The 22,817-nt window shown below is 48.8% G+C and overlaps 1 protein-coding gene across 3 annotated transcripts in view; it reads right to left on the bottom strand.

Annotated features, from left to right (window-relative positions):
* Positions 1-505: 505 nt before the first annotated feature.
* The window catches only part of LOC141927670 (rho GTPase-activating protein 20-like), a 33,989-nt gene continuing 11,677 nt past the window's right edge, over positions 506-22,817 (bottom strand). For 2 of the 3 annotated variants that reach the window (XM_074834918.1, XM_074834919.1), the window contains exons 2-15: positions 19,472-19,554; positions 16,626-16,796; positions 15,899-16,048; positions 14,300-14,341; positions 13,471-13,555; positions 12,503-12,580; positions 11,707-11,773; positions 9,477-9,665; positions 8,843-9,018; positions 8,158-8,319; positions 6,595-6,704; positions 5,504-5,693; positions 4,767-4,884; positions 506-4,189 (exon numbers count right to left, since the gene is read on the bottom strand). In XM_074834918.1, coding sequence (XP_074691019.1) covers positions 2,478-4,189; positions 4,767-4,884; positions 5,504-5,693; positions 6,595-6,704; positions 8,158-8,319; positions 8,843-9,018; positions 9,477-9,665; positions 11,707-11,773; positions 12,503-12,580; positions 13,471-13,555; positions 14,300-14,341; positions 15,899-16,048; positions 16,626-16,796; positions 19,472-19,551 — 3,330 coding nt within the window. In that variant the 5' untranslated portion in view covers positions 19,552-19,554 and the 3' untranslated portion in view covers positions 506-2,477. Of the gene's footprint in view, positions 4,190-4,766; positions 4,885-5,503; positions 5,694-6,594; positions 6,705-8,157; positions 8,320-8,842; positions 9,019-9,476; positions 9,666-11,706; positions 11,774-12,502; positions 12,581-13,470; positions 13,556-14,299; positions 14,342-15,898; positions 16,049-16,625; positions 16,797-19,471; positions 19,555-21,211; positions 21,231-22,817 lie in introns of those variants that run through there. The other variant, XM_074834920.1, reaches the window with a different exon arrangement.

Here is a 22,817-nt window from a genome sequence, read left to right as displayed (position 1 = left end):
TTGTGTCAGGGCTGTACATAAAGGGGAAAATGTAGCCTTTCTGGGGCAGAAAGCCACCTGTCTGTGTGTTTGGTATTTCCTCTTATCAGCAAGCTGGGTGCTGTGAAATTTTTTCAAGACTGCTTGGTGATTTCCAGATACCTCTGTGTCTCAGGGAGGGGCACATCCCACTTGGGAGACTTGAGAAAGGAATTTTGGTAGCAGTTGGATGTAATATGTGACAGGAAAATGACATCAAGCAGCACCCTAAGGCATCACTGATCATATCCTCCTGTGAGGATGGGGTACTCTCCTGTTGAGGGAAGGGGCCCTTAGTTGTAGGTTTTGCAATTGCCTTCCTTGGGCTTTCCAGGAGTGCAGGTCCAGAGACTCCACCACTTCTCAGCACAGTTCAGTGTTTCGCTGTGTTTCTCAGCACAGTTTGGTGTTTTGCAAATGCCATGGCCCAAGCACAGGAGGGAGGGAAGTAACAGCAAGGGAACAAAAGGTGATGATGGCACCATGATGACAAACTTGTGTGTCTTTTATTAAAATAGTTAAAACTGTAGCTCTGGAAAAAGGCTGTGAATGCCTTGTCAGTGTTCACGTGTGAGGGAAATGATGGCAGGGGGGTTGTATTATTATTACATACACCTTTCATCATACAAGGGCCACTGAGGTGATCTGGGACAGGGAGTGTTCAACACCCTCCATATAACAAATCAAACTCTGTATACCTTGGAATGGGGGCTCTGGGCTTCCCCCCTCTCTCCCTTGCCCTGGTATTTCATGGTGGGGATCTGGAGTGCTGGGGCAGATCCTGTTACAGAGGTGGCTTCCCCACTGTGCAAGGACTGAACCACAACGGGTTTCTGGCAGCTCCAGGTATGGCCATTTACAGCCACCCTGCAGCAGGCAGGGGCTTGTGCTCCACCAGGACAGTCCCTGTCAGTCATTAGGGTTCAGGTATTCCTCTGGTCCTTCACCCATTCACTGATAATTACGTAAAAGGAGCGTCTCTGAGAGAAACCACCTTAGAAAACTCTCCCATCACTTTCAAATGAAACATCCTGAACCTTTTAACCTCTCAGCCTTTTCCCATCATTTTCTTAATGCCTGTCAGACTAATGTGGTGTTCTCAGCCTCTTTCAGAGCTCAGCTGGCAGCATCACAACCCTCTAAGCAAGTCCCATGGTGGCTACAGTGCTTCCCAGCATCGCTCTGAGAGGCAGGGCGTGGACACCCCCAGAGTCCACTGGCTGCACTTCTGTAGTGGTGCAACCCCAGCAGCCTGTGCCCACCTGGCACTTCCCCAGGCTTCATTCTGCTGCAGCACCTGGGCCAGGTCCTGCGCTGAGTGGGAACCCCATGTGTCCCCGAGATGCCGCCAGTGCTGCTGAAGCCGGGAGAGTCTCAGCTCATGGACTGTCTGACAACTGCCTGACCAGATGGGGCTTTGCTTCAGCATCCACTTGACAACATTCCTGACAACTTCCACAACTCCTTGACCTCGTGCTAAAGCCAAATCCTGCTTCAGTCCCTCTCAGCATGACTAGGAATTTGATTAGTTGCCCCATCCACACTGCCTCTGGAAAAGGGCCTTCTGAAATGTCACAGTCATTTACAGAAATATAATGTCACCTTTTACTAGGACTAAAAGGACCAGCTACTCCCAGAGGACACCGAAGAAGACAAATGTTCATAGCCCTGCCACAGTGACAGTGTTAAAATCCTTTATAGTAGCTGTGGCTCTGTCAAATGCTAGCTTTGGGGGAGGTAGGAGAAGAGAATTAATGCACAAATACTTGGGGGGAAAAAAAGCGCAATATCTCAGGGTTAAAATGTCACATATGCGGTCTGCCAGTGAAAGCTGGGCTTTGGGCTCTGGGGTCTGCTTGGTGTTTCTGGCAGCCGGCCTCAGCCAGTGATGAACACGGACTGTGACCAAGGTGAGCAGAGAGGAGCAGCAGCAGCGGTTTCTGGGATGGAGGTGAAGGGTCTTCCTCTGGATGAATGGTGGTGGTGAACAGTGGAGGATTTTGTGCAAGCGTAAAGATTTTTAACTAATTCTGATGGAGCTTTAGCTGTCCCAGCTCTCCAGACATCCACACACAGCAGCAGCAACTGACTGGAGAAAATAAAGCAGAGTTTCTCCTTCACTGCTTTAAAAAAAAAAAAGTTGGACCCTGTACAGGTCAGCTCATTCACAGGCAGGGAGAGTCTGGTGGTGTTCAGCCCACTAGACACCAGCCAGTGAAGTCTCTTCTGTAGAAAAATGGTGTAAAGAAAAAAAAAAAATGAGAACCACCCTCTGCCCGCCACCCCATCCTGGCCAAAATGAACGTTAAACCCCAACATTACGTACACATTGGTGTCACTTTACACTTATTGCCCCATGCAGCCTACTAGATTCTTCACACCCTGATCATATCTTACAAAATACGTTTTGCTGCACATCATACACAAAAAAATACTCAGTTCTTCCACACCCCTCTCCCCTAGACAAACGTCTCTTCTGCAAACGCCACTGCATCACGCTCCTCTGTGGCCGCTTCTGCTGGAGGCTGGCCCCTGAGCCACTCCACCCTGCTCCGAAGGAGTTCGTTCTCCACCTCTTCGGCCTCGGCCATGGGACAGGTCTGGGTTTCATCGTGCTTGAAATACTCCCTGATGGTGTTTCGAATGGAGGCGGGGAGGATGATGCGGATGGTGTGGCTGAAGGTGCTGAAGCCCTCGCTAGGGGTTGGCGCCTGCGCCGTTTCCACTGGCTGGCTCTGCGGCTCCTGGGGGGTGGGGGCACGCGGGGGGCTCTCCTTGCACTCTGCCTGCGGGGACGGGATCACCGGCTCGTGGTGGTAGCGCCTGGAGACAGACTGCAGGACGAGGGGGGTGTTCTGCCCGTAGAAAACTGTCTGGGGGATGTGGACTCGGACAGTCTGCAAGCCCTTGGGCAGGTTTTGCCCGCTGCTGCTGCTGTTTGCCATGGGGCTCTCCTCTTCCTCTGGCAGCCCCCAAGAGCTTTCTTTATTTGGGGCCATGTAAAACGTTATCTTGGTGCGCTTCAGGCCTTCCTGGCTTGGCGGGCAGGCATCGACACTTCTGATTTCTACGTTCTTCACTGCCTTCTCTCGGTGCTGCTGGGGGCTGACCTGTGGGGGTTTCTTGCTGGCTGGGCTGGCAGTTGGGAGCTCTGGGGTTTGTTCAAACTCTTTGGCATAATCCTGGCTCCTGAGCCCTGGGCCAGGGCCCCCCGCACAACTCAGCTGTCCCTCCTCTTCTTCCCAGTCACCGCCAGTTTGTGGGCTCCCCACAGCAACGCTGCTGACCGACGGAAACCTCCTCCCCTCTCCAAGGCAGTGACTGCTCTCCACAGACTTGGGTTCATACCCCTGGAAACCTTCCAGGTCACACGGGTGTAAAGGCACAGGAGAGTTGAAGGACTTGTGCCATTCTTTCGTGGACCTCTTGGCAATCTTGGGGGACACAGTGTGAAGCCTGGCAGAGGTGCCGAACATGAAGGGCAGGGCCGAGATGTCTGTGGGACTGACGGCTGACGACTCGGAGCAGTAGGAGAAGGCACTGTCTAAGGAGCTGAGCGAGGAGGCGGACGGGGAGGTGGTGGTAGAGGACAGGCTGGAGAAGCTGGACCTGTTGGACAGGCTGGATTTCTGAAGGCTGAGCTTCTTCACCCTAGAGCTGGTCTGAGGCGACTGCCACAAGTTCTGCCTGGCCTTACTAACCCCAGGGCTTAGGCCTTCGTCGATCAGCTTCTGGCTCTCGGCCTGCAGCTGCCGCAGCCGGTGGATACAGTCCATGTGGCTGCGCATGATGGTGGCGTCACAGCTGGACTGGCGGGCCACCGGCTCGTGGCTCGGAGCGGGCTGGGAGCTGAGGCAGACGCTGGGCTCCGAGGAGCACCGGTCCCTGGCTGGGCTGAGGGAGCGGATGGAGCTGAGGGAGCAGAAAGAGCCCTCCTCTTCCAGGAGGTCATAGCTGTCCGCACGGGTGTTCTTCCGGGCTTTGCTTTGGTAGCAGGCTGTGATCTCGCTGAACAAGTCCCAGTCTTCCTGGTCCTCATCGAGTAACAGGCCGCTGGATGGGCCAAAAATGGCATCTGTTTCAGGTACCAGGTGGTGCTTTGGTCCTTCTGGGTCACAAGCAGAGAATTCCAGCTCATCAGAGGAATCATCATGCTGAGCCAAGCCTACACCTGGGGCAGAGAACGCAAATTAGTTTGTTGCTAAGATACCATAGGGTATCTTACAACCAAGGCAGGGAAATATTATCAAGTCCATGGAAAAGCAAAGACGATCCATTATTTTCACAGGGACCAGAGCAGGACTGGGAACAATATCAAAAATTCTGGCTTGATGACCTGAACTTTCACCAGGTGTATTCACAGGATAGTTAACAGAGTTAGCTAACAGATAGTTAACAGAGACCACTCGATCTCTTTCCATTCAACCATTTGGTTTAGCTTAATCTGGAAGAAAAGCCGGCTGGGACATGGCATTGCCAAGGCTACACTAAACCCTTGTGACAGCAGAGCGGGTTGAACAGCGGCCACAGAGAAAGAGCCATCTTCAGGGACACGTCTCAAGTGCTGTACCTCAGCCTTCTGCTTTGCCCTTCCCTCTGCCTGACAGGCAAAGGGAAAACCAAACCCAACTGTTTTTCCATGCTTTTCCTTGGAAGAGACATGAAGGGAAAGCAAACTCTTCTGCACAAGGAGTTTACCTGTTCAAAGATGTTAAACATTTCTGGAAGATACAGCACCACTGACTTACCCAGAGATTCCTCTGAGTTTTTGGACTTCTTTTTGTCTGGTCTTTGAAACAAGGAAGCAATGTCACCTCCAAAAATCTCTCCTGAGTTTTCAATCAGGAACTGCACTAATAATGCCACCTGGCAAAGACATGAATTTACACAGTTGGTTTCATGAGAATGTAGCCAGCTGTACAAAGCAAGTCAAATCAGTCCCAGAATGGTCCATTTCCTTTGACAAAGATGTAATTTCCTACAGAACATTTTGCTGAAGGAGCTGTTAAGAACGTGGCAATGCGACTCTATGAACTACACCTGGGGCAAGAATATGAGCTACATGAACTGGTACAATGAGCCAGGTACAGCACGTTCTACAATTTTCCTTACTATTGGTGACACCTCATAAGCTACAAGCAAGCATTCCTCCCTCTGATGCACTGTCATGTTTGTTCCTCACTTTGCCTCTGCAAGTTGGCTTTAGACCCGGCTGAAGTGGCAGTGTCTAACTTCAGCTGCTCCTGTGCTTGCCTGACCACACAGGACGTCCCTCTGGTGAAGCAGCCACAACTTCCCTTTCCACCCTGGACACACTGAGTAGCTGAATTCCCCTTCCAGCACGGGCACAGCTGCACGGGGGAAAGGATGAAGCGTGGATGCCGCTCAGCCAGCGCTGTCACCGGCCCTGTGCCTTCCTCTACGAGTGCCCGTAAGAAGCAGTAGGAGGGGAAGGCGGCGTGAGGCCAAACCCATGAGCAATTACCTTCTTTGTAGACCTGCTCTCCTCTTCAGGACCAGTGGGACTTGGCAGCCACAGCATATTGGGTGCTATGCAAAGAGCCAGGTTAAAGGCATTCATCTGATTCACGCCGGAGTTCTGCTCAATATGGTGGAGGACTCCAAAGAGATGTCTGAGTAAGATGAAGTTGGCCTCCGGAAGCTGGTTGACCAGACTGTTCAGAGAGTGGGAACAAAGGAAAACAGTGCTGTTCACAAAAATCCGCTCTTCAGATACCAGAAGGTGCTTCCCAATGCTTTTGCCCCCTTTTGCAACCAGTCTGAGACATTCACATTCGATAATAAAGTTAAGACTGTGTCACTCCCCTGAACCAACTTCTGAGAGAGCCACAACTTCACATCCATACTGCCTGCTTGTTCGGTCAGAGCTGGAGGGACCGAGGGACGTGAGTCCAGAGCACGCGGGTAGAGCCCGTGAGGCACTAACAAAGTGATCTCCCGCAGGGGAGGCACAGAGCTCTGGGCCAGCAGCAGCCAGGCAACGCTGCTGCCCGCGCCCCGTGCTGCAGGACAGCGCAGGGAGCAGGCCCAGGTGAATGGCAGGGCTCAAAAACTCAGCTGAGCCACAGACAAGAAGAGGTCTGATATACTGCACAGGACAGTCCTGCTCAGGGCAGCACCTTCAAGGCAGTAAAGCTGTTTTTAAGGTCCCAGTCACCATCCTGACAGGGCCATTTCTTCTAACTGCCAATATGATGATCAGCTTCATTTTGTGCACATAAGAGAAAAGTTACCATTGTTAAGGCTCTAATTCCCCTAACACTTGTACTACTGGTGGCTTAATTACTGTGCTTTTTCAGTTTGCTGGTTCTGGTAACCTGAACTGGTCGTCAGAAAGGAATTTTCGAATGACATTTTCTGGGGTCGAAATGTTAACAATGTTCATAAAAGACCACCGAAAGGAAAATGTTCTGACCAGTGACTCTGGCCATCAGCAATAGCTGTACTGTGGCCTGGAGCATCGCCAGGAGTCTCCCAGAAGATGACGTCTATGTGTAGGGCCATATGATCCCCCGTCTCCCACCAAAAGAAGCTTTTACAAAGGCTTTTACGAACCTTTTGATAGCTTCAATCTTATGTGCCCAATTTTCTGTGTCCACAGCTTCCATCCACAGTCCGTGCATGTCTGAGGATAGAACACTGTCAGGTATATTTCGGAGAAAATCCTGAATTAAATATATATATGCAGAGCAGTCTGGTCAGTTTTGAATTCCTTGTTGTGGTTTCACGATGCATATAGTTACTGTTTATTCATATTAAGCACAAGATAAAACAAGACATGGCACAAACACATTTCTCCTCCCTCCCCACCTCCTCTGGGCTCTCCCCTGGCAGCGCAGTGCCGGCCTGCGGGCCCTGCCGCTCCTCTGCAGCCGGCTGAGCTCTGCTGAGCAGGCAAAGGACTTGCCCCTGAGGCTGTGCATAGTTCTGTTTGAAACATTTCTTAGCTATGAAGACTGATGTTTTTTTTTCTCAGGGGACTGTCCTGGTTTAGCCAGGATAGGGTTAAGTTTCCCCAGCAGTGGGGGGGAAGCTCTAGCCGGGTTATTCATATATCATGCTGACGTCACATCCTGGCGCGAGCGTGGGAAGAATCGGTGATCGCATGGGTTGGCGCAGCCGGTTCTCTCTTTGCTGTATCGGTATATACTTTGCTCTGTTCATTGGTATCACTGTTATTGTTATTGTTTGTTGTGTTGCTATTGCACTGTTGTATTAAACCTTTCCTTATCTCAGTCTCGGGGCTTTGTATTTCACTCCTTTTGTGGGGGAGGAGCAGCGACCGCGTGGTCTCAGACCTGGGCAGGGGCTAAACCACCACAGGGACTATCTAACAACTTAATATATGTCTTGCATTGGAAAGTGCCTGAATATCCTCCCAGTCAACAGCCTTTTGCATTTGGCCAACAAGAGCAAGAGACGGGGATGTTTTTTGATACTTTAGGTACATAAATTGTTTTGACGAGATTTAATTGCCAATGCAAAAGACAGGCTTTTTCTTACTAAAACTTGGTCTTATCGCAAGCTGCATCCCCACCCACCACAACCCCTCTACTTGGATTTGGCAGCTGTTCTCCCTCTTGCATGCTGGCCGATTAAAGGTGAAGGCTCAGGGTCTAGATAGCCCGGGCCAGCTCCTCTGAGCACGGCCTGTCTGGGGGCGATGCAGAGCACTTAAATGTCCTCCCACATCTCCCCCAGTCTCCCCTGTGTCCAGAAAGGACACAGAGCATCTGTGCTGCTGCCACCAAAGGGCTTCACGCTACAGCAGTGCAGCATCTGACCTGCTGACTCCAGACTCTGGCACTGTATAGATACTGTGGTTATCCTGGAGGCAGACATCACGATATTGCCTGCTGGAGGCTGTTTTGTACAGGGAGGTGAAAATAACACACTGGCCTCAGGGCCACTACATGTATCTGCAAGTGAAACTGAGCACCACGGGGCCCAGCAGATGCCTCTGTGCACACAGATGGACCAAGTGAGAATGTGCCTTGCTGGAAAATGCTTTCTGCTCCCCCCACAATCTTCCCTACCCATAAAGACTCATTAAAGTTGCTTCCTTAAAGAAGGAAGGTACCCTTAGCCCTGACAGCCGAGTTACTTGGCCAAACATACCGTGATGACAGCAGCAGCCACAAAGACTGACTCTCCATCCACCTGCACATCATCTCCAGAATTCAGCTTCTCTTTCAACTCCTTGCAAGTCTTGGCATTGGCAGAACGTCTGAAAATGCCCCTAGTATAGGGCCCTTTGTGGTACAGCAGGAGCAGCATATCCTAAGAGAAAGCCCAGTTGTACTTAAGAGCCTAACAGTTTACCCTGTTGTCCATGCATATTATACCTCACCCATTATAACATAATTTGTGTAAGACCTAGCCAGTACCAGGAAGAGGACAGACACACAAGAGTTTTATCATGATTTAACCAGAGACAAGAGCCTGTCAGCTAAGCTGCAGGTACAGTTCATGTGGGTATTCTTATCCCGTGACAACTGTGAGCCCAGTGGACTCTTGCAGTGAAGGAGGTCCAGGCTGTGTAGCGCGGTCCAGTCCACTGACACTGCCCCTTGTCAGCGTGTGATGACCTGACTGGAGACACCCACTGAGACAGGATGGACATAAAGTGGTAAGATTACAGAGGAGAGGGGTGCCCTCACTGCTGTTACTGAGCTAGATCTGATCACAAGCAAATGATGGCCTTCTTCCCCATCCAATCCTCATAAATACCACAAGTGGCTTTAAATCCTGGGCTAAACACATCAAGTTGATGTCAGGATGAAAAGTCCAGGCTGCTCCTTACCATGATGGGCTTGGGAAGGATCCCGTCAGGACAGACAGAGGACAGAGACAGGCCGAAGAGCTTCCGTGGGGTGGTGGGCGACTGCGAAGGAGGGCTACCTGTGGGGGTGCTGGTGCTGCGGCGCAGGGCCCAGTCAATCAAGGACTTCTTCCTCTTGGTATGTTTCTGCAGTGACTCTGAAAGAAAAGACAGACCTTCGTTACACACCTGTCTGTGCTTCCTACTGGCCAGTCAGTGATCCACAGTGGAGGCAGAGCTCCCAGCAAAGCCAGGACCTTCTGTCATCGTGTGCTTAGTAACTACCCTGAACAGGGACGGTCAGATAACATACAGCAGTGAAACCACTCGTTCCTCTCAAAACCATCAGCAAAACTCTTATTCAGTCACTGTTCTTCAGGTAAACCTTGCTGTCTGAGCAATGTACGAATGGCTTGCAACTGAAAGCTAATCAAGGACTGAAAGCTAATTCTGAACATTTGCACAGACAAATTTAGCCCCTCTGCAATCTCCTCCTCTTTGCATACGCTCAGGTCAGCGACTCTGGGACACGTGTAGGATGCCAGGAGAAGTTTGTCACTGCCATGGAAAGCAGCACAGTCTCTGCCTGGCTGTAAGGCTCCCCTGCAGCCCCTACCTCTCCTCAGCTGCATGGGAGCTTGGAGCCTGGGCTTCAGGACAAACTGGCACTGCTTTTCCTTTGGGAGCTGATGGAGCAAGGAAGCCTCTGTCCCGTCAGCCAGGAGGGTGTTATTGTTGGTGCCTTGTTGCTGGTCAGCAGAGTCCCGGAGACAGTTCAATGCGATGCTGAAAGGATGTTCGTGCCCTGTTGAGCAAACGGTTGTGTAAGGAGCAAGCAAGGATGCAGAGCTGTGTGAAAACAGCTCCAAACCTGGGCAGGAGGAAGTGCCCAGGCCACATCCAAATGCTCCAACTGCAGCTGGGCCCCTCAGCGATGCTGCTGAAAGCCTCTACTCTGGACTAACAGGGGCCACATCTATGCATATATATGATCATTGCTTTACAAATAAGTTCATCCAATTCAGCCTGGCCGGCCACTCTTCATTAGCAGCTCCCCAGAAGATCATGCAACAAAGCAATATTAACTGTGTTTAAGCCCTCATTAACAGGCTCACGGGCCCCGCTGCACTAACGAAGTGCAGCGAGCGTGGCTCTGTGTAGGAGTCAGTTCACTCTGACAGTCTGGTGTGTACTGGACGAATGCAAAAAGCAAGCATGTGCCATGACGACTTGGAAAACACCAATAAACACCCACAAATAAACAACGGCAGTCGAAAAAGCCCCAGAATAAATAGTCTTACTACAACAACATGGTCTTTGGAGCAAGATCTCTTTAATAAGCCAACATGCATAAACTTCCTTGGAGAGCCTGGGAATGTATTTATTGGGTTATCACTGAAAACACAATGCAGAGTTAATGCAGAGATTACTCGTTCAGTGTAACTAAGCAGTGTTCTATAGGGTCTGAGCAGTGGCTGCATCACTGATACATCTGTCAGAGAAGCAAGCAGCAGTTTAAATGCATCTAACAGCTTTGGTTTAGATGCTGGGTAAATCAGTGTATTTCCTTGCTTCCTCTCTGTCAGACTGTACATTTAATCTTGTATTTTGCTGTCTTGGTTTAGCCAACAATCCACAACTAAATATTATTACTGGAAAATTCCACCTTTGGTGATCTCTGTGATGAATGCTTAACAGACAAAATTCAGTGGTTTATTTGAAAATGCTTCTTGTATTTCTGAATCATCTCCTACAGATCTCCAGCACTCTCCTCCGTTGTGACTGTCCTCAAATCCCTTTACATACATACCTACTTTCCCTCAAGCCTTAGGAGTTTCTAAGACCTAAACACAAATTGTTAAAAAGGAAAGTTTTCAAATAAACAGCCTGCAAAGGCATTGCCTCAAGTGGCCCACGTGTGCTTGTGAGATCAGATCATTACGGGATTAAGGTGGCAATTCAGAGGACAGTAACGTTAAGGTGCCGTATGCAACAAATTTGGTTTTTAATATGACATGACATCTTATGTGGAAAACAGTTTCCTTATTTGTGAACTGAAACGCAATGAAAACTAAATAAATACCAAAAAAGTAGGATAAACATGTTAGCTTCCTAACTAGGGGCTTAAAAGTCACCAATGATCCATCTAAAAGTTCTGCTTCTTTCAGCTGCCAGAGTGTTTTCCTCTAGACCCAGCATGTTCTTGCTGAATGACCACCGAGCTGCAGCGACTTGTTTTGCTTCTGATGGAGCCCGAGGGCAAAGAGCTCAAGAGGTGTCAGGGGCTGCTTTGTGTGAGGGACATCCCTGGACGTCTCCACCATGGCAGTGAAGTTGGGCTGAGGCTGCTCCAGACCGCAGGTGCTGGCTGTGAGGAGAAGCCTGCACAGCTGAGCAGGAGGCTGAGCAGCCTTCACATACGCAGCCCTGCAAGCTCATACCAGCAGCCCTGGGCATGGGACTGGGCTTCGAGGCGTGTCCTACCCTTGCATCACACCCACTGCATAGGCCAGCCTAAAAATCTCCCTTTCATTTGGAGCATGTGGTGAAAAATGTCACAGGCTCCCATCCAGAAATGCAGAGATTTGCTTGGGAAAGGGAGGTGTGTGTGAAGATGTTCAAAGACGCCACCATCCGCTGGTTAAACATGGATTCTGTGACCATAAAAGCCAAGTGACATCTCACATCAGCTTGATGTGACATCTCACACCAGCAACAGTCCCCCGACCGTTGCTTTTTTAAGTGGAGAGTGCAACGTTTGAGGTGTTTCTCTGCCACACACACCAGTACCATTTATCACTAGTTCCTGTGGTGCCAGGATTGAGGGAAAATGGAAGAGCTCTTACCAATAAGAGGGTAAGCAGGGTCATCTTTTCCCGAGATCACCCAGAGGTGGTGTTCACTTGTCCTGCCCTGGTGGTTGAGGAACAGAGAAGAGAAAAATATGAGGTGAAGGGGGCCAGGGTGAGGGTCCACAAGGTTGTACTCCACTCAGACAGCAAGAGACAGCAACAAGCGTCCGGAGAGGCTGAGGAGCCCGACACGCACGGCTGTCTCCAGGACAGCCAGCAGGCCGGGAAGGATGGCGCTCAGGGTCAGCCTGCCCGATACGGAGTGGAGGGGGAAAGGTTCAGGAGAGAAAAAGGCTGAGAGCCAGCAGGATGTAAACCAAGACGACGGTGGTTTCCCAGACTATTTTAGCACTGTGTTCCACAACCTTCCTTGGTATTAAACTACAGGAACATTGTCAAAGCTACCTGTCAAAGACTGGGATGGGAAAGGCTGGGCCACTGCAATGGGCAAGGCCCATCTGGTAACACCACTGATTCATTCAGTATTTCATGGCTACATTAATAATCCTTTGACAAGCTTGGCTAATGCTGGATCGCAAGCACTGAAGTCCTCTGAAATCCAAAGGACTTTATTATACAAGGATTGAATTTAATGTAGGCATCTAAGCACGTCTGTGTTTCTAATTCTTGGCACCCACACAAATAGATTCATCTTGCAGGCCAGAGAGTATTAATGCCTTACTGGTTAGGTTCAGCACATCTAGACTTCTCCACAGCTGCACTGTCCTGTAAACCAGACGTTGCCAGCTTCCTTAGCTAAGATCGGGCAGACTATGCAACTGCCACTTACAGGAAGTCCAAGCTGCAGAAGGGCCTTCTTCATCACACTCTCTGCGGTTTCCACATTGGAGACACTGACTGCAGCAGTCTGGAAAGGAAAACAGAGAAAATACAGGAAGCTAATAAGGAGGCATGAAGTTTGGTTGTAGTTTCTTGTAGCTTGAAAATCTGGATAAAATGTCACTCATCTGTCTGTTGACTGTCTTCACTAAATGTTCATGGTTAGAAAAGTTGTACTAATTTGAACTACGCTGGCATCATTGTTAAGGGTGATGGCTATACATTGTGAAAACTGTTCCATCACGGGGTTATTATACCATCCAAACATTTCATCTGGTAGAAATCACAGGAAGTGGGTGATGTTCAGATGCTGTATTTGATCCCATCAGTATTTGACTGATAGTGGTGCCACTGCCACTCCAAGGGTGCACACGGCACAATGTTAATAAACCACGAGTGTTTGGGGTCGCTCCCTGAGAGAAGAGTCCCCAGGAGCTCAATGTGACCCACCAAGCTTGGCATGAAGCCTAGGAATATACGCTATGAATATGAAGAGACTGGGACACATTCCAGGAAATTAATTCGGGAGAACACACCGGTGACTCTTTCATGATCAATATCCTCAACTTATTGCACTGAAAATGGGAATGACTGGGCACTCAACCACAAACCATCACCAATTATGAAGTGATGCAGAAGGAAAAGAGAAAAGAAGCCAGAGGCCAAGAATAATCTTAAGAATTAACTGCTCTTTGGTAAGGGTCTGGCTACCTCCTGATTTCCCAAACCAAAACTCTCTGAGTGGGCTTCCAGTGGGAAGGATGCAGCTGCTCAGATGCACACCCTCTAAAACCTTTACAGCTGGGACTTGAATTTTAAACAGCGATAGCAGCAGCAGCACAGCCCTCCATTCCCACCCCTACCCCATAGACCTCCACGTAACATTGGTCTGATGAGCAGGTTCTTAGCTTTACTTACAGAAGAACTGTTGTCAGCACCCAGCACAAAGATCTGAAGGGTTAGATTCTTCAGATATTCATTCTGTTTGACCTCATTGATATGCCTGAAAGTCAAAGAAAGGGAGAGGGAATATAATTTCCCAACCAAACTTGAGAAGGACTCTAAGATTTCGATCCAAGAGGTCCAAGGGACCTGCTCCTTGGCACTATAATAAATACGGATTCATTACGACAGTTACAATAGCATGCAATGTTCATAGTGTGGTCATGTGCTCTTACTGGCTTCTTCATCTTTCCTGAGGCCCCAGACTAGCGAAACCCCACATGGCACTACTTTAACACAGATAGATGCATCTGACATAACACCTTCCAGCATCCTTAGGATTATTACTGTTCTCCACAAATGAGAATTCTTCCCCTCTCTGTAGCTATATAAACACTTCTGCCTGTCAGTGGAAACAACATATAAAAACATAACATGAAAAAGAAACAACTGTAGCCTCTAGATGCCACAAAATACAAACTTTAGTTTGAATCAGAAAACATCTGAAGAATCAGTAACACCTGTGACATTTTCACAGTGGTTAGCAATGTCAGCCTCCAGCTCCAAAGGAAAAATGGTGCTCCAACAATGTTATCTTCTAGTGGATTTCATCTTTTCTGGACTGTTAACACCAATGTTGCTTTCACCCAGGGGCTTCTACATTCAGGTTTCAAAGGTGGATTTTTCAAACAGTAGCTAGACAATGTGCTGAAAATCAGACGGCAATTTGACACCTAGCATGACAAATTTCTCTGAGGACTGTACAGGAACCACCCAGGAGGAGGATGAAAGGAGGGTCACTTACCACAGTAATGCTGACAGCCATCGTTCCTTCACGTCAGCTGAGCTGAAGATAAAAAGGGAGGCAGATCATCAAACAAGTGCTGAGTGGGTAACAGCCTTTGGAAACTCTACCCAGTTTTATTTATATATAGCTGTAAGTCAAAGTTCCTTCCTGCAAAGCCCTGGAACAAAAGCACAGTCCTTTCCTGCTTCTGTCCTATTTTAACAAATAACAAAAATAATAGTAACAAAAAAATCCCAGAAACAAACTGGACTACATTTCCTGCCCAGGATGGTGAGCGTTCAGATAAGGGACAAATATCTTTCTGTGATGCTGGAGTTAACTCATCTTCTGAGCCCTTATTATCTTTGCAGTGACCTTTAATTGCTATTTTCTTTCTCCTATTATTTCCTTCCCAGTGTCTGCTGTTCCTAGAAGCTTCTGCTGCCAACACGGGTTACCCAGGTCTCAGCAATGTGAAGGGAATGGAACGGCCGTTGAGTTTGGACTAAGACACAATCAGCAGCTGCATGTCGGAGCACGAATCCTGACCAAGGATGCATCACCCAGGACAGACCATCCTGACCCTTGGAAATGATGACACAGTGTGCATGAAACCACGGTATGGTTCCCGTTTCTTTTTCCACCAAGGCAGCTGTCCCCAGAGGGAAAAGCTTCAGACCAGCTCAGCCCCTCCTAGCTGTGCCAGCAGAGCCCCCGAGGACAGAGCGACCCTGGAAGACTGCTGACCTCTCTGCTCTGCAAGAGAATATGAGGCAGAGGTGCCTAAGCCAGCAGTGGCCTGAGCTCCCTGTGGACATACCAGCTCCAGACTCAATCTACCCAGGCTAGACTGAGCTCCAGGTAACAAAAAGCTCACCTCCTTTTTGGTGAACCTTATTAGCTCAGGCACAACGTTGGGACAGCCTTCGAGATGGCGTTTGGACACGAATGGGCTACTCTCTAGCCTGCTCCATACTCCCCTGCATTTCTGCTTTTGGGGTTAGCAAGGGCTAAGCAAGCTCTGGACTGTGCTGCTTGTGCAGACCCATCTTGAAGAACCTTTCCATTTTACAGCCTGTTGCTGTGGGCTTGGGACACCTGCAGACAAATGCAGGAGGAAGGTTTGCCCACACGGGGTGGATAAAGGACTTAATCCTGGCACAAGGCCATCTGGCACTTTTCACTGACATAACTAACCTGTCCTCTGTAATGAGAAATTCTCAAACTAGGGCTAATCCCCGACAGAAATGGCTGCTGACAGGTGCTGAAACAACACGCTCGTAGGTTACGTGATGGCACGAGCTGGTTTGCTACAGCAGATTTGGTTGTGATGTTCCAGGATGCTCTGCAGCAGGGTTAGCCCTTGCTATAACAATGCTTACAAGGGTTGGTCCTCTGAAAGGCTCTCAGGGACCAGACGGCAGATATCTGTCTAAGGTGACTGTCTCCCAACATCTAAGTTTTTACCACACTGCCTGAGTGGAAGTGCTCTACTCAATGGGGACAAGGGTTGTGGTAGAGTTCAGGGCTCTAGCCTCAGTCCTTGTTTTGCTTGACACAGGGGAGACTCAGGCAGCTGCCAGGCTGCAGAGGGAGGTCTGGTGTCTGACGAGATACCTGAAGGTGACAACATAGTTGGTGGTAGGCCAGCCGATGACAAACGAATTCTCAGGACCCATCTTTTTCTCTGTCACTTCGCTGAGACAGGTGCCAGTCCACACTTCACTCAGATGCACCTGCTTTTTCAGCTTCAGGCTGGAGGAGGATCTGCAATTCAAGTTACAGATTTCTTAGGCCAGATACTAACATCTAGACCTTCAGAGTCTGGTCGTGCCACCTTCCAGTCACGTGGATGCAGTGACAGCAACAAGTCCCCCAAAACTAGATGTCTAGGCATGTGAACGCACTACCAGGGAGTTTTGGGGGTGGTGCCTGCAGTGGGACAGCTGTGGCTTAGGGCAACGTGATCCACTAGAGCCCCATGCAGGTAATGGTGATTTAGGCTAATTACTGTCTGTGTATTAGACTGAAGTCACCTAAGCTGTTAATTTATGTGTGGCAGAAGTAGCCAGACCAGGAGTCAGTCTTCTGTCCTTACTGCCTCCCGTCCTCATGCTATTTCTCCAAGAAGCCGCATAAGTGAAAGGGCAAAACCAATTAGACAGCCTTTTCCTTGAGGAAAATGGTGCGAAACATTAATACCAAGAAGAATTTCTGGAGGTGGAAGGGGGAGATGCCACATTTTAGATCCACATTTGTAAAGAAGAGTTGTTTTGATGCCTTCTCCACAAACAGCTTCAACAGCACATACCAGGGAGAAGGAGTGAGTGCGAATTCCTCTTACTTGGACTTGGCGATGACCAGCACATCACTGAACAAGATCAGATGTCTTTCCTGGGTCTGCAGGCCCACGGTTAGCTGTACTCGCTCGTCCAGGATGAAAGTGGAGCCTGGGCTGCTGAACACCCCACTTGGCAGCCCATTGTCCGAATGGGAAGAGGAAAGGGTAGTTTCCCTGCAGGAGGAAGAAAAATCGCAAGACTTTGTCAGAAGCTTTTCTCACAGGGGTTTGTGACTGGACACAGGCTCTTTCGGAACAGCCCGACAGCCCCCTGCTGCTCCCAGCACTGCCCCTATTGCTCTCAATTATGAACTGCAACTGCCTGCCTCTGCCCAATCAATTTTACCAGCCTCAGACAGATGGAAAATGCCCACCCCAAATCTGGGGAGGTTAAGCTGCTGAAATATTAGTTTCTGAGTAATCTCTCACTCAGGTAAAACACTTACTTCCTGCACATGGGTGTGAGCTGTTACTCGAGTTGAACACAGAAACCCATGGCACTGCTCAGCCTGGCATGGAGAGGGACTGCCATTTCTGTGCATGTCTTCCACCCGTACTGAACTGCTTGTCAATGTAGGGGCTGTAGCACAAAGAAAATGGACTGCACGCACTCATCCAGTTCCAGCCATCTGTTTCTGGCTTGCCTGGCTGCAATCCAGCATTTGTTTCTACTGAGATTGATACAGGTGCTTGCCATTTCCAAAAAAACCTGGTGGTTTTTGCATGTTGACTGCAGTCAACAAACCAGATCCCTTCTCTATGCTCTCCCCAGCTGGAAAAGCTCTGCCAAGTGCTAATCTCCCCTCGTGCCTCTCAGCACCCTCCCAGAGCACTGTCTCAGCGCTGCCCCTGGCTCTGGTCAGCAGTGCTGGCAGTACGGTGGGTCCCACCCTCATTGCCTGGGTCTGCCCCTGCTCTGCAGGTGGCCTGTGCTGAAGGAACAAGCGATCGTTCTTTGCTGAGCCTTGTTCAGAGACCGTGTTCACGTGCCCGACCCTGACTGCGTTAACTAACATCTGAGACATGGCCTTAGATTTATGCAGAAAGGAGAAAACCAGAAATCCTCCTGTCTCTACGAACAGACAAAAATGTGTTTCTTGCCTGCAGGCAAGGATGCATGCGGAGGAGCTTTACCTTCCATCTACCCCTCAGCAATACTACTCTAGTCTGAAGGAAGTCTCTACGCAAACAAATGGAAAACCACATGAGCTTTAAGGGTAGTATTTTTGACGTTGTTAGTCGTAACTCAGTTTCCACCGGCCTCATAACTGAGCTCTGTGGATTTCACGGGAGTGAGGTTAAAGCTAACCAGTAGCTGCTTTTCTAAAATCATCCCCCAGTCACAGGAACACCCGCACTCCTGCAAGCAGAAATTCCTTCTTCCCTCCTTTCCACTCCACAGCCACCAACAAGCGAATTCTTGGCTTATGCATCTGTTGCCTCTACAAGTGAGAAGCTAAATCACCTTTAAACTTGATTTTAAAAGCTCCCCATGTGCGTCAGTTGAGCAGTGGGAGCCACACCATCTCACAATCTCAGCAGTGGATTTCCTAAAGCTGGAGGAGTTACACAGCTTTGTAAACACAACACAGGATAGCAAAAAAATCTCATCAATACTCTGGTGGCCTAAGCAAAGATGGCATTGTACCAGCTCCAGCCAGAGCAATCCATCACGAGAAATGTTTAAAGCGTCCCTCCCTCACGGGATATTCTCCAGCCAAATAAAGTCAAGAATTTGTTTCTCTTTACTTTTTAGTGCAATTTAGAAGGGGGTGGGTGGGAATGACAAATAAGCCACATAACTTGGTCAGAAGACAACCAAATGAAAATCAGTCCTGCACTTTATTTTAAATGATCCTACAACACTGACCCCACACACTTGTTTCAGAAAAGCAGGAACTTAAACACCGTTTCTTGTACCTGATTTTACTTGGGTGTCTGCACTGTGTGATATTGTCCAGGTGTATTTATACTTGGATATAACAGGCATCAGATGTCTAGTCCTAGTATAGAATCACAGAATCATTCAGGTTGGAAAAGACCCTCGGGATCATCAAGTCCAACCCTCAGCCCGACTCTACAAAGTTCTCCCCTACACCACATCCCCCAACATCTCATCTAAACGACCCTTAAACACATCCAGGGATGGTGACTCCACCCCCTCCCTGGGCAGCCTATTCCACTCTCTGACCACTCTTTCTGTGAAACATTTTTTCTTAATGTCCAGTCTGAACCTCCCCTGTTGCAGTTTAAAGCCGTTCCCTCTTGTTCTGTCACTAATCACCTGTGAGAAGAGACCAGCACCAACCTCTCTACAATGTCCTTTCAGGGAGCTGTAGAGAGTGATGAGGTCTCCCCTCAGACTTCTCTTCCTCAAACGGAACAGTCCCAGCTCCCTCAACCTCTCTCTATATTATCTGCATTGAAAATAACCAGCCAGCCTTGCATGGTGGGTTGATCTGAGCTGGCTGCCAGACCCCCAGCCAGCTGCTCTCTCACTCCCTCCCAACAGGACAGGGGGAGAAAATAAGATGGGAAAAAAAGAGGAATTCATGCACTACTTCCCATCAGCAGGCAGATGCCCGGCCTCTGCATGGGAAGCTGGGCCTCAGCACACATAGTGGTTACTTGGGAAGACAAATGCCATAATGCTAATGTCCCCTCCTCATCATCCTTTCCCTCAGCTTGTAATGCTCAGCACCATGCCATTCCAGTAACAAAGAAACTCTTCCTTAACTGTCCACAAACAAATTGCCCTCAACACCGTTAAATGAATCTGAAAACCAGTTTGATTTTAGTCCGTATAGGCAGAAAGGCGGAAAAAGGAGTCAGAAAGGTACTTCCCCTACCTGGAATGGTACTTTGACTTGCCGAGAGCTTTAGTAATGGCAGAAGGGGTAGATCGTCGTCTTTGGACTATGGGCTTCATCTTCTGCAAGACAAAAAGATGTTCCAGTTAGCCGCCTTGGAAGCAGCTCTTCTCACTGCACTCTACAAGTTCTCTTTTTATCTAGTTAACACTCATGAAACCTCCACACCAAGAGCCATGATCTGTGCTTTCAGACACCTCCATCCCCTTCCTTATTGTTAAAACACTTGTCAACTCTCACATTTATGTGGGATGCTTAAAACTTTCCTAACTTGAAAAGCTTCCAGTTTTCACAGCCAAAATGCAGAGAAAAAAAACCACAGGCTGAAGGTCAGGAAAAACTTCCTAACACTCATGCTATGGAAGAGTTTGTTAAGGAAAGGTATAGAAAACCAATTTAAAACTCTAGTGGACAAAGCTATGAACAGCATATAATACTGTAGGGAGCCCTATTTTATGGGCTGAAGAAATGGATGAGGTTATTTAGTAGATTTTTCTCTATCTTCATTTTCTATGACTCACAGATTCAGCAAATAGACTGTTATTAGGCCCCTCTCCAGGCAGTGTAACCTCAGGACACCTGTATCTTTGTCAATGGCTCTTGCTTAGTAAGCATGGAGAAATCTGTCCCATGGCTCATTTCTAATTTCAGCATTTGCCTGTATTAGAGCTTTAAGTGAAGATTAGATTTTGCTGAGAATTATTATCTTTTGACTTCTGAACGTATCAAAATATGGAATATCATAAGAATAAAAGAAACCAGGATTGCTGGTTGAGGAGAGGTCCTATGGAGAAAGCGTGTCCCTTTTATTGACCATATACTTTTCAAACTCTGTGCCGAATGCAGAACTATTTGTTGGATGTGAGCTCATTAGTCCCATCTGAGTACACGATGCTATTACAGCTCAGTACCTTACAACCACATTATCGCGACATTCTTACAATGTTAGAGGAAGGTATTGTCCTCATTTCACTGATGGAAAGGCCAAGAACAAAGCGATTACAGTGAATTTGGGTGCCTGGTGTTCAGCACATTGGACTGGGCTTTTCCGAGCAGACAAAGGTTGGCTGCGGGGTCGGTTTGAAACACTCTTCCTGCTCGCTCTCGCTGGAGCTACAGGTGCTCGGCATGGCTGTAAGTCTGTCTCCAGGAACCCCAGAAATTAAGAACAAGGGATTAGTGACCACTTCAAAAGCTGGTGAAAGTGATTTACCACACTTCAGAAAGGAGATCTGTGGCAGAGGCCGGGGTGGAGTCCAGCTGCCAGGGAAGGCACACTCCTCCTCACGTCCCGTTTCATTTAAAATACACCTTTGAATTCTGTGACAAAAGACCAGGGAATTCTAAAGGCAAGAGCTCTCTACAACACAGACTCCTGATTCATTGCCTGATCAGGTCCAGCCCTCCAAAGCACAGATGACCTCGTGAAAAAGAGTGCATGATCATGTAACTCAAAGTGGGAGTGGGACTGCAAGTGCAATAAAGCAATTTCCTAACTCATGAATACTCAGCTTTGCAACATCCGTAGTGCTCTCTAAGTAGACTCCCTGAGTACGTGTGCATATATATGTAGACAGTGACAGATAGATGGCAATTTCTCCCTCATTCCCTGATACAACCTTGCCAAGCAAAGATCTGTCTTCGCAAGTTTCACAGAGAGGACTACATAAAAATAACATCAGCTCAAAAATGCTTGTTTTAAAAAAAGAGGGTCCCTACCAAAACAGAACATCCGGCTTTCAGAGGTGCCTTAATAGGGTAAAATGTTCCTACAAAACACAGCACAGCAAAGCCTCAGTCATGCGGTGTCTCAGGAGAGGATGGGTGCGGTTGCCTGGTGGGAACTCCAGCGGGCTGTCGCTGCCAAGGTCACAGCAGCACGCGGGGCGATCGGATACATCTTTGTGCCAGGGCATTGTAGTAACATCTTGAGCGGCACTGTACGAAAGCCTTGCACATGATAGTATCTTCTGTGCCAAAGAATCCTACAGCACATAATAACCTTACTGTACGTAAAGCACTATTTTAGCCACCCCAAAACTAGTCTCCTCTGTGGTACAACGTGGTAAGGAGTGCCAATGACACACATGATGTGAGCGTGGTGTAGAAGGACATTTTACTCAGAGTAAATTTCAGGGTGGATATCAGACAGTCCGCACCGCACCGGGATTTCTTCTCCCGACCGTTTGGAATGGTTTCAGGCTGTATCCGAACGGTGCAGCAGTGCCTTCCGAGAATCCTCGTCTTTGCCCACCCATTGCACTTCTCCAGCGGAGTCTGAGGACCTGTTCACTGGCACTGCTTCCAGCAGGCACTGGGCTACCTGTGGGAATCTCACAAAGACATAACTCTGGGTTTCCAGTGAGACGCTGTGACTACAGGACACAAGGTAATCCCCACACGTGCTATCTCCAAATCAAATACGGGTATCATCCGTTGCCCAGAGGTCCAGTTGCCTGATGCCAAACAGCCTCCAGGCAAACCAGAAAACTGCCTTTCAAGCCCTTAGCCAAAGTCTCTTTGTCCCCAGCCAGTCAGGAGTCCTTGGCAGGACATCACTGAGGTGATGGCCACAAGATCACACGAGTGGCATCTTACTGAGGGAACGGGACACAACTAATTGGCATCATTTCACAGTTAACATACTAATTTGCATATTTAATAGAGGAATAATAAATTGTTCTGCCTTTGGTTTCAGTAGCCTTGCGAGGTAAAACAGTTCCCTGCGTGGGAGACCCTCGCTGTATACCTCATTTTAAACAATTCTGGTCTGCAGGGGCTCACCCATGTAAATGATGTTTCCTTAAGAGGCTGCTGGACAAGGAGAGTCTCCGAACACCTTGAGTGTTCTTCCAGTGCCACTAAAATGTGCTCTAAATCCTGCATGCTTCTAAGGTCTACAGTTTTATGGTTTTCTTGCAAAACACCCCTCTCATCTCCCTACACAGCAGGAACACCACAAGGCCTCTGTCTCACGCCGGAGCTCTCCGGAGCAGCCGCAGCGCCTGGGCCCTGCCGCCCCTCAGCAGCAGAGCTGGCAGGGCTCGTCAGCGTCGCCCAGCCCTTCCCACGAGCACTGCCTGGGGATGGAGGGGGTCTTCGCTCTGCCCCTCCATCTCAGAGCCAGGAAGAGCCTCTGCTGGGAGTCCAGCTCACGTTAACCAGGCACTGAAATCAGAGAACCGCCAACGGGACGCGTGTAATCTCTGTGCTGTTTTGATGCCATGGAAACAGATACTCGTTTACCCAACATACTCTGAAAGGGCTTGAGCACTTGCAACTCTCTGGACCGTTTTTGTGCATTACTCATCTCTGAGCTGCCAAT

The sequence above is a fragment of the Strix aluco genome, chromosome 10, assembly GCF_031877795.1.
Source record: "Strix aluco isolate bStrAlu1 chromosome 10, bStrAlu1.hap1, whole genome shotgun sequence".
In the NCBI taxonomy this organism is placed as follows: Eukaryota; Metazoa; Chordata; class Aves; order Strigiformes; family Strigidae; genus Strix; species Strix aluco.
Note: the sequence above shows the minus strand (reverse complement) of the source record. Positions and strands in the feature narration are given on the sequence as shown.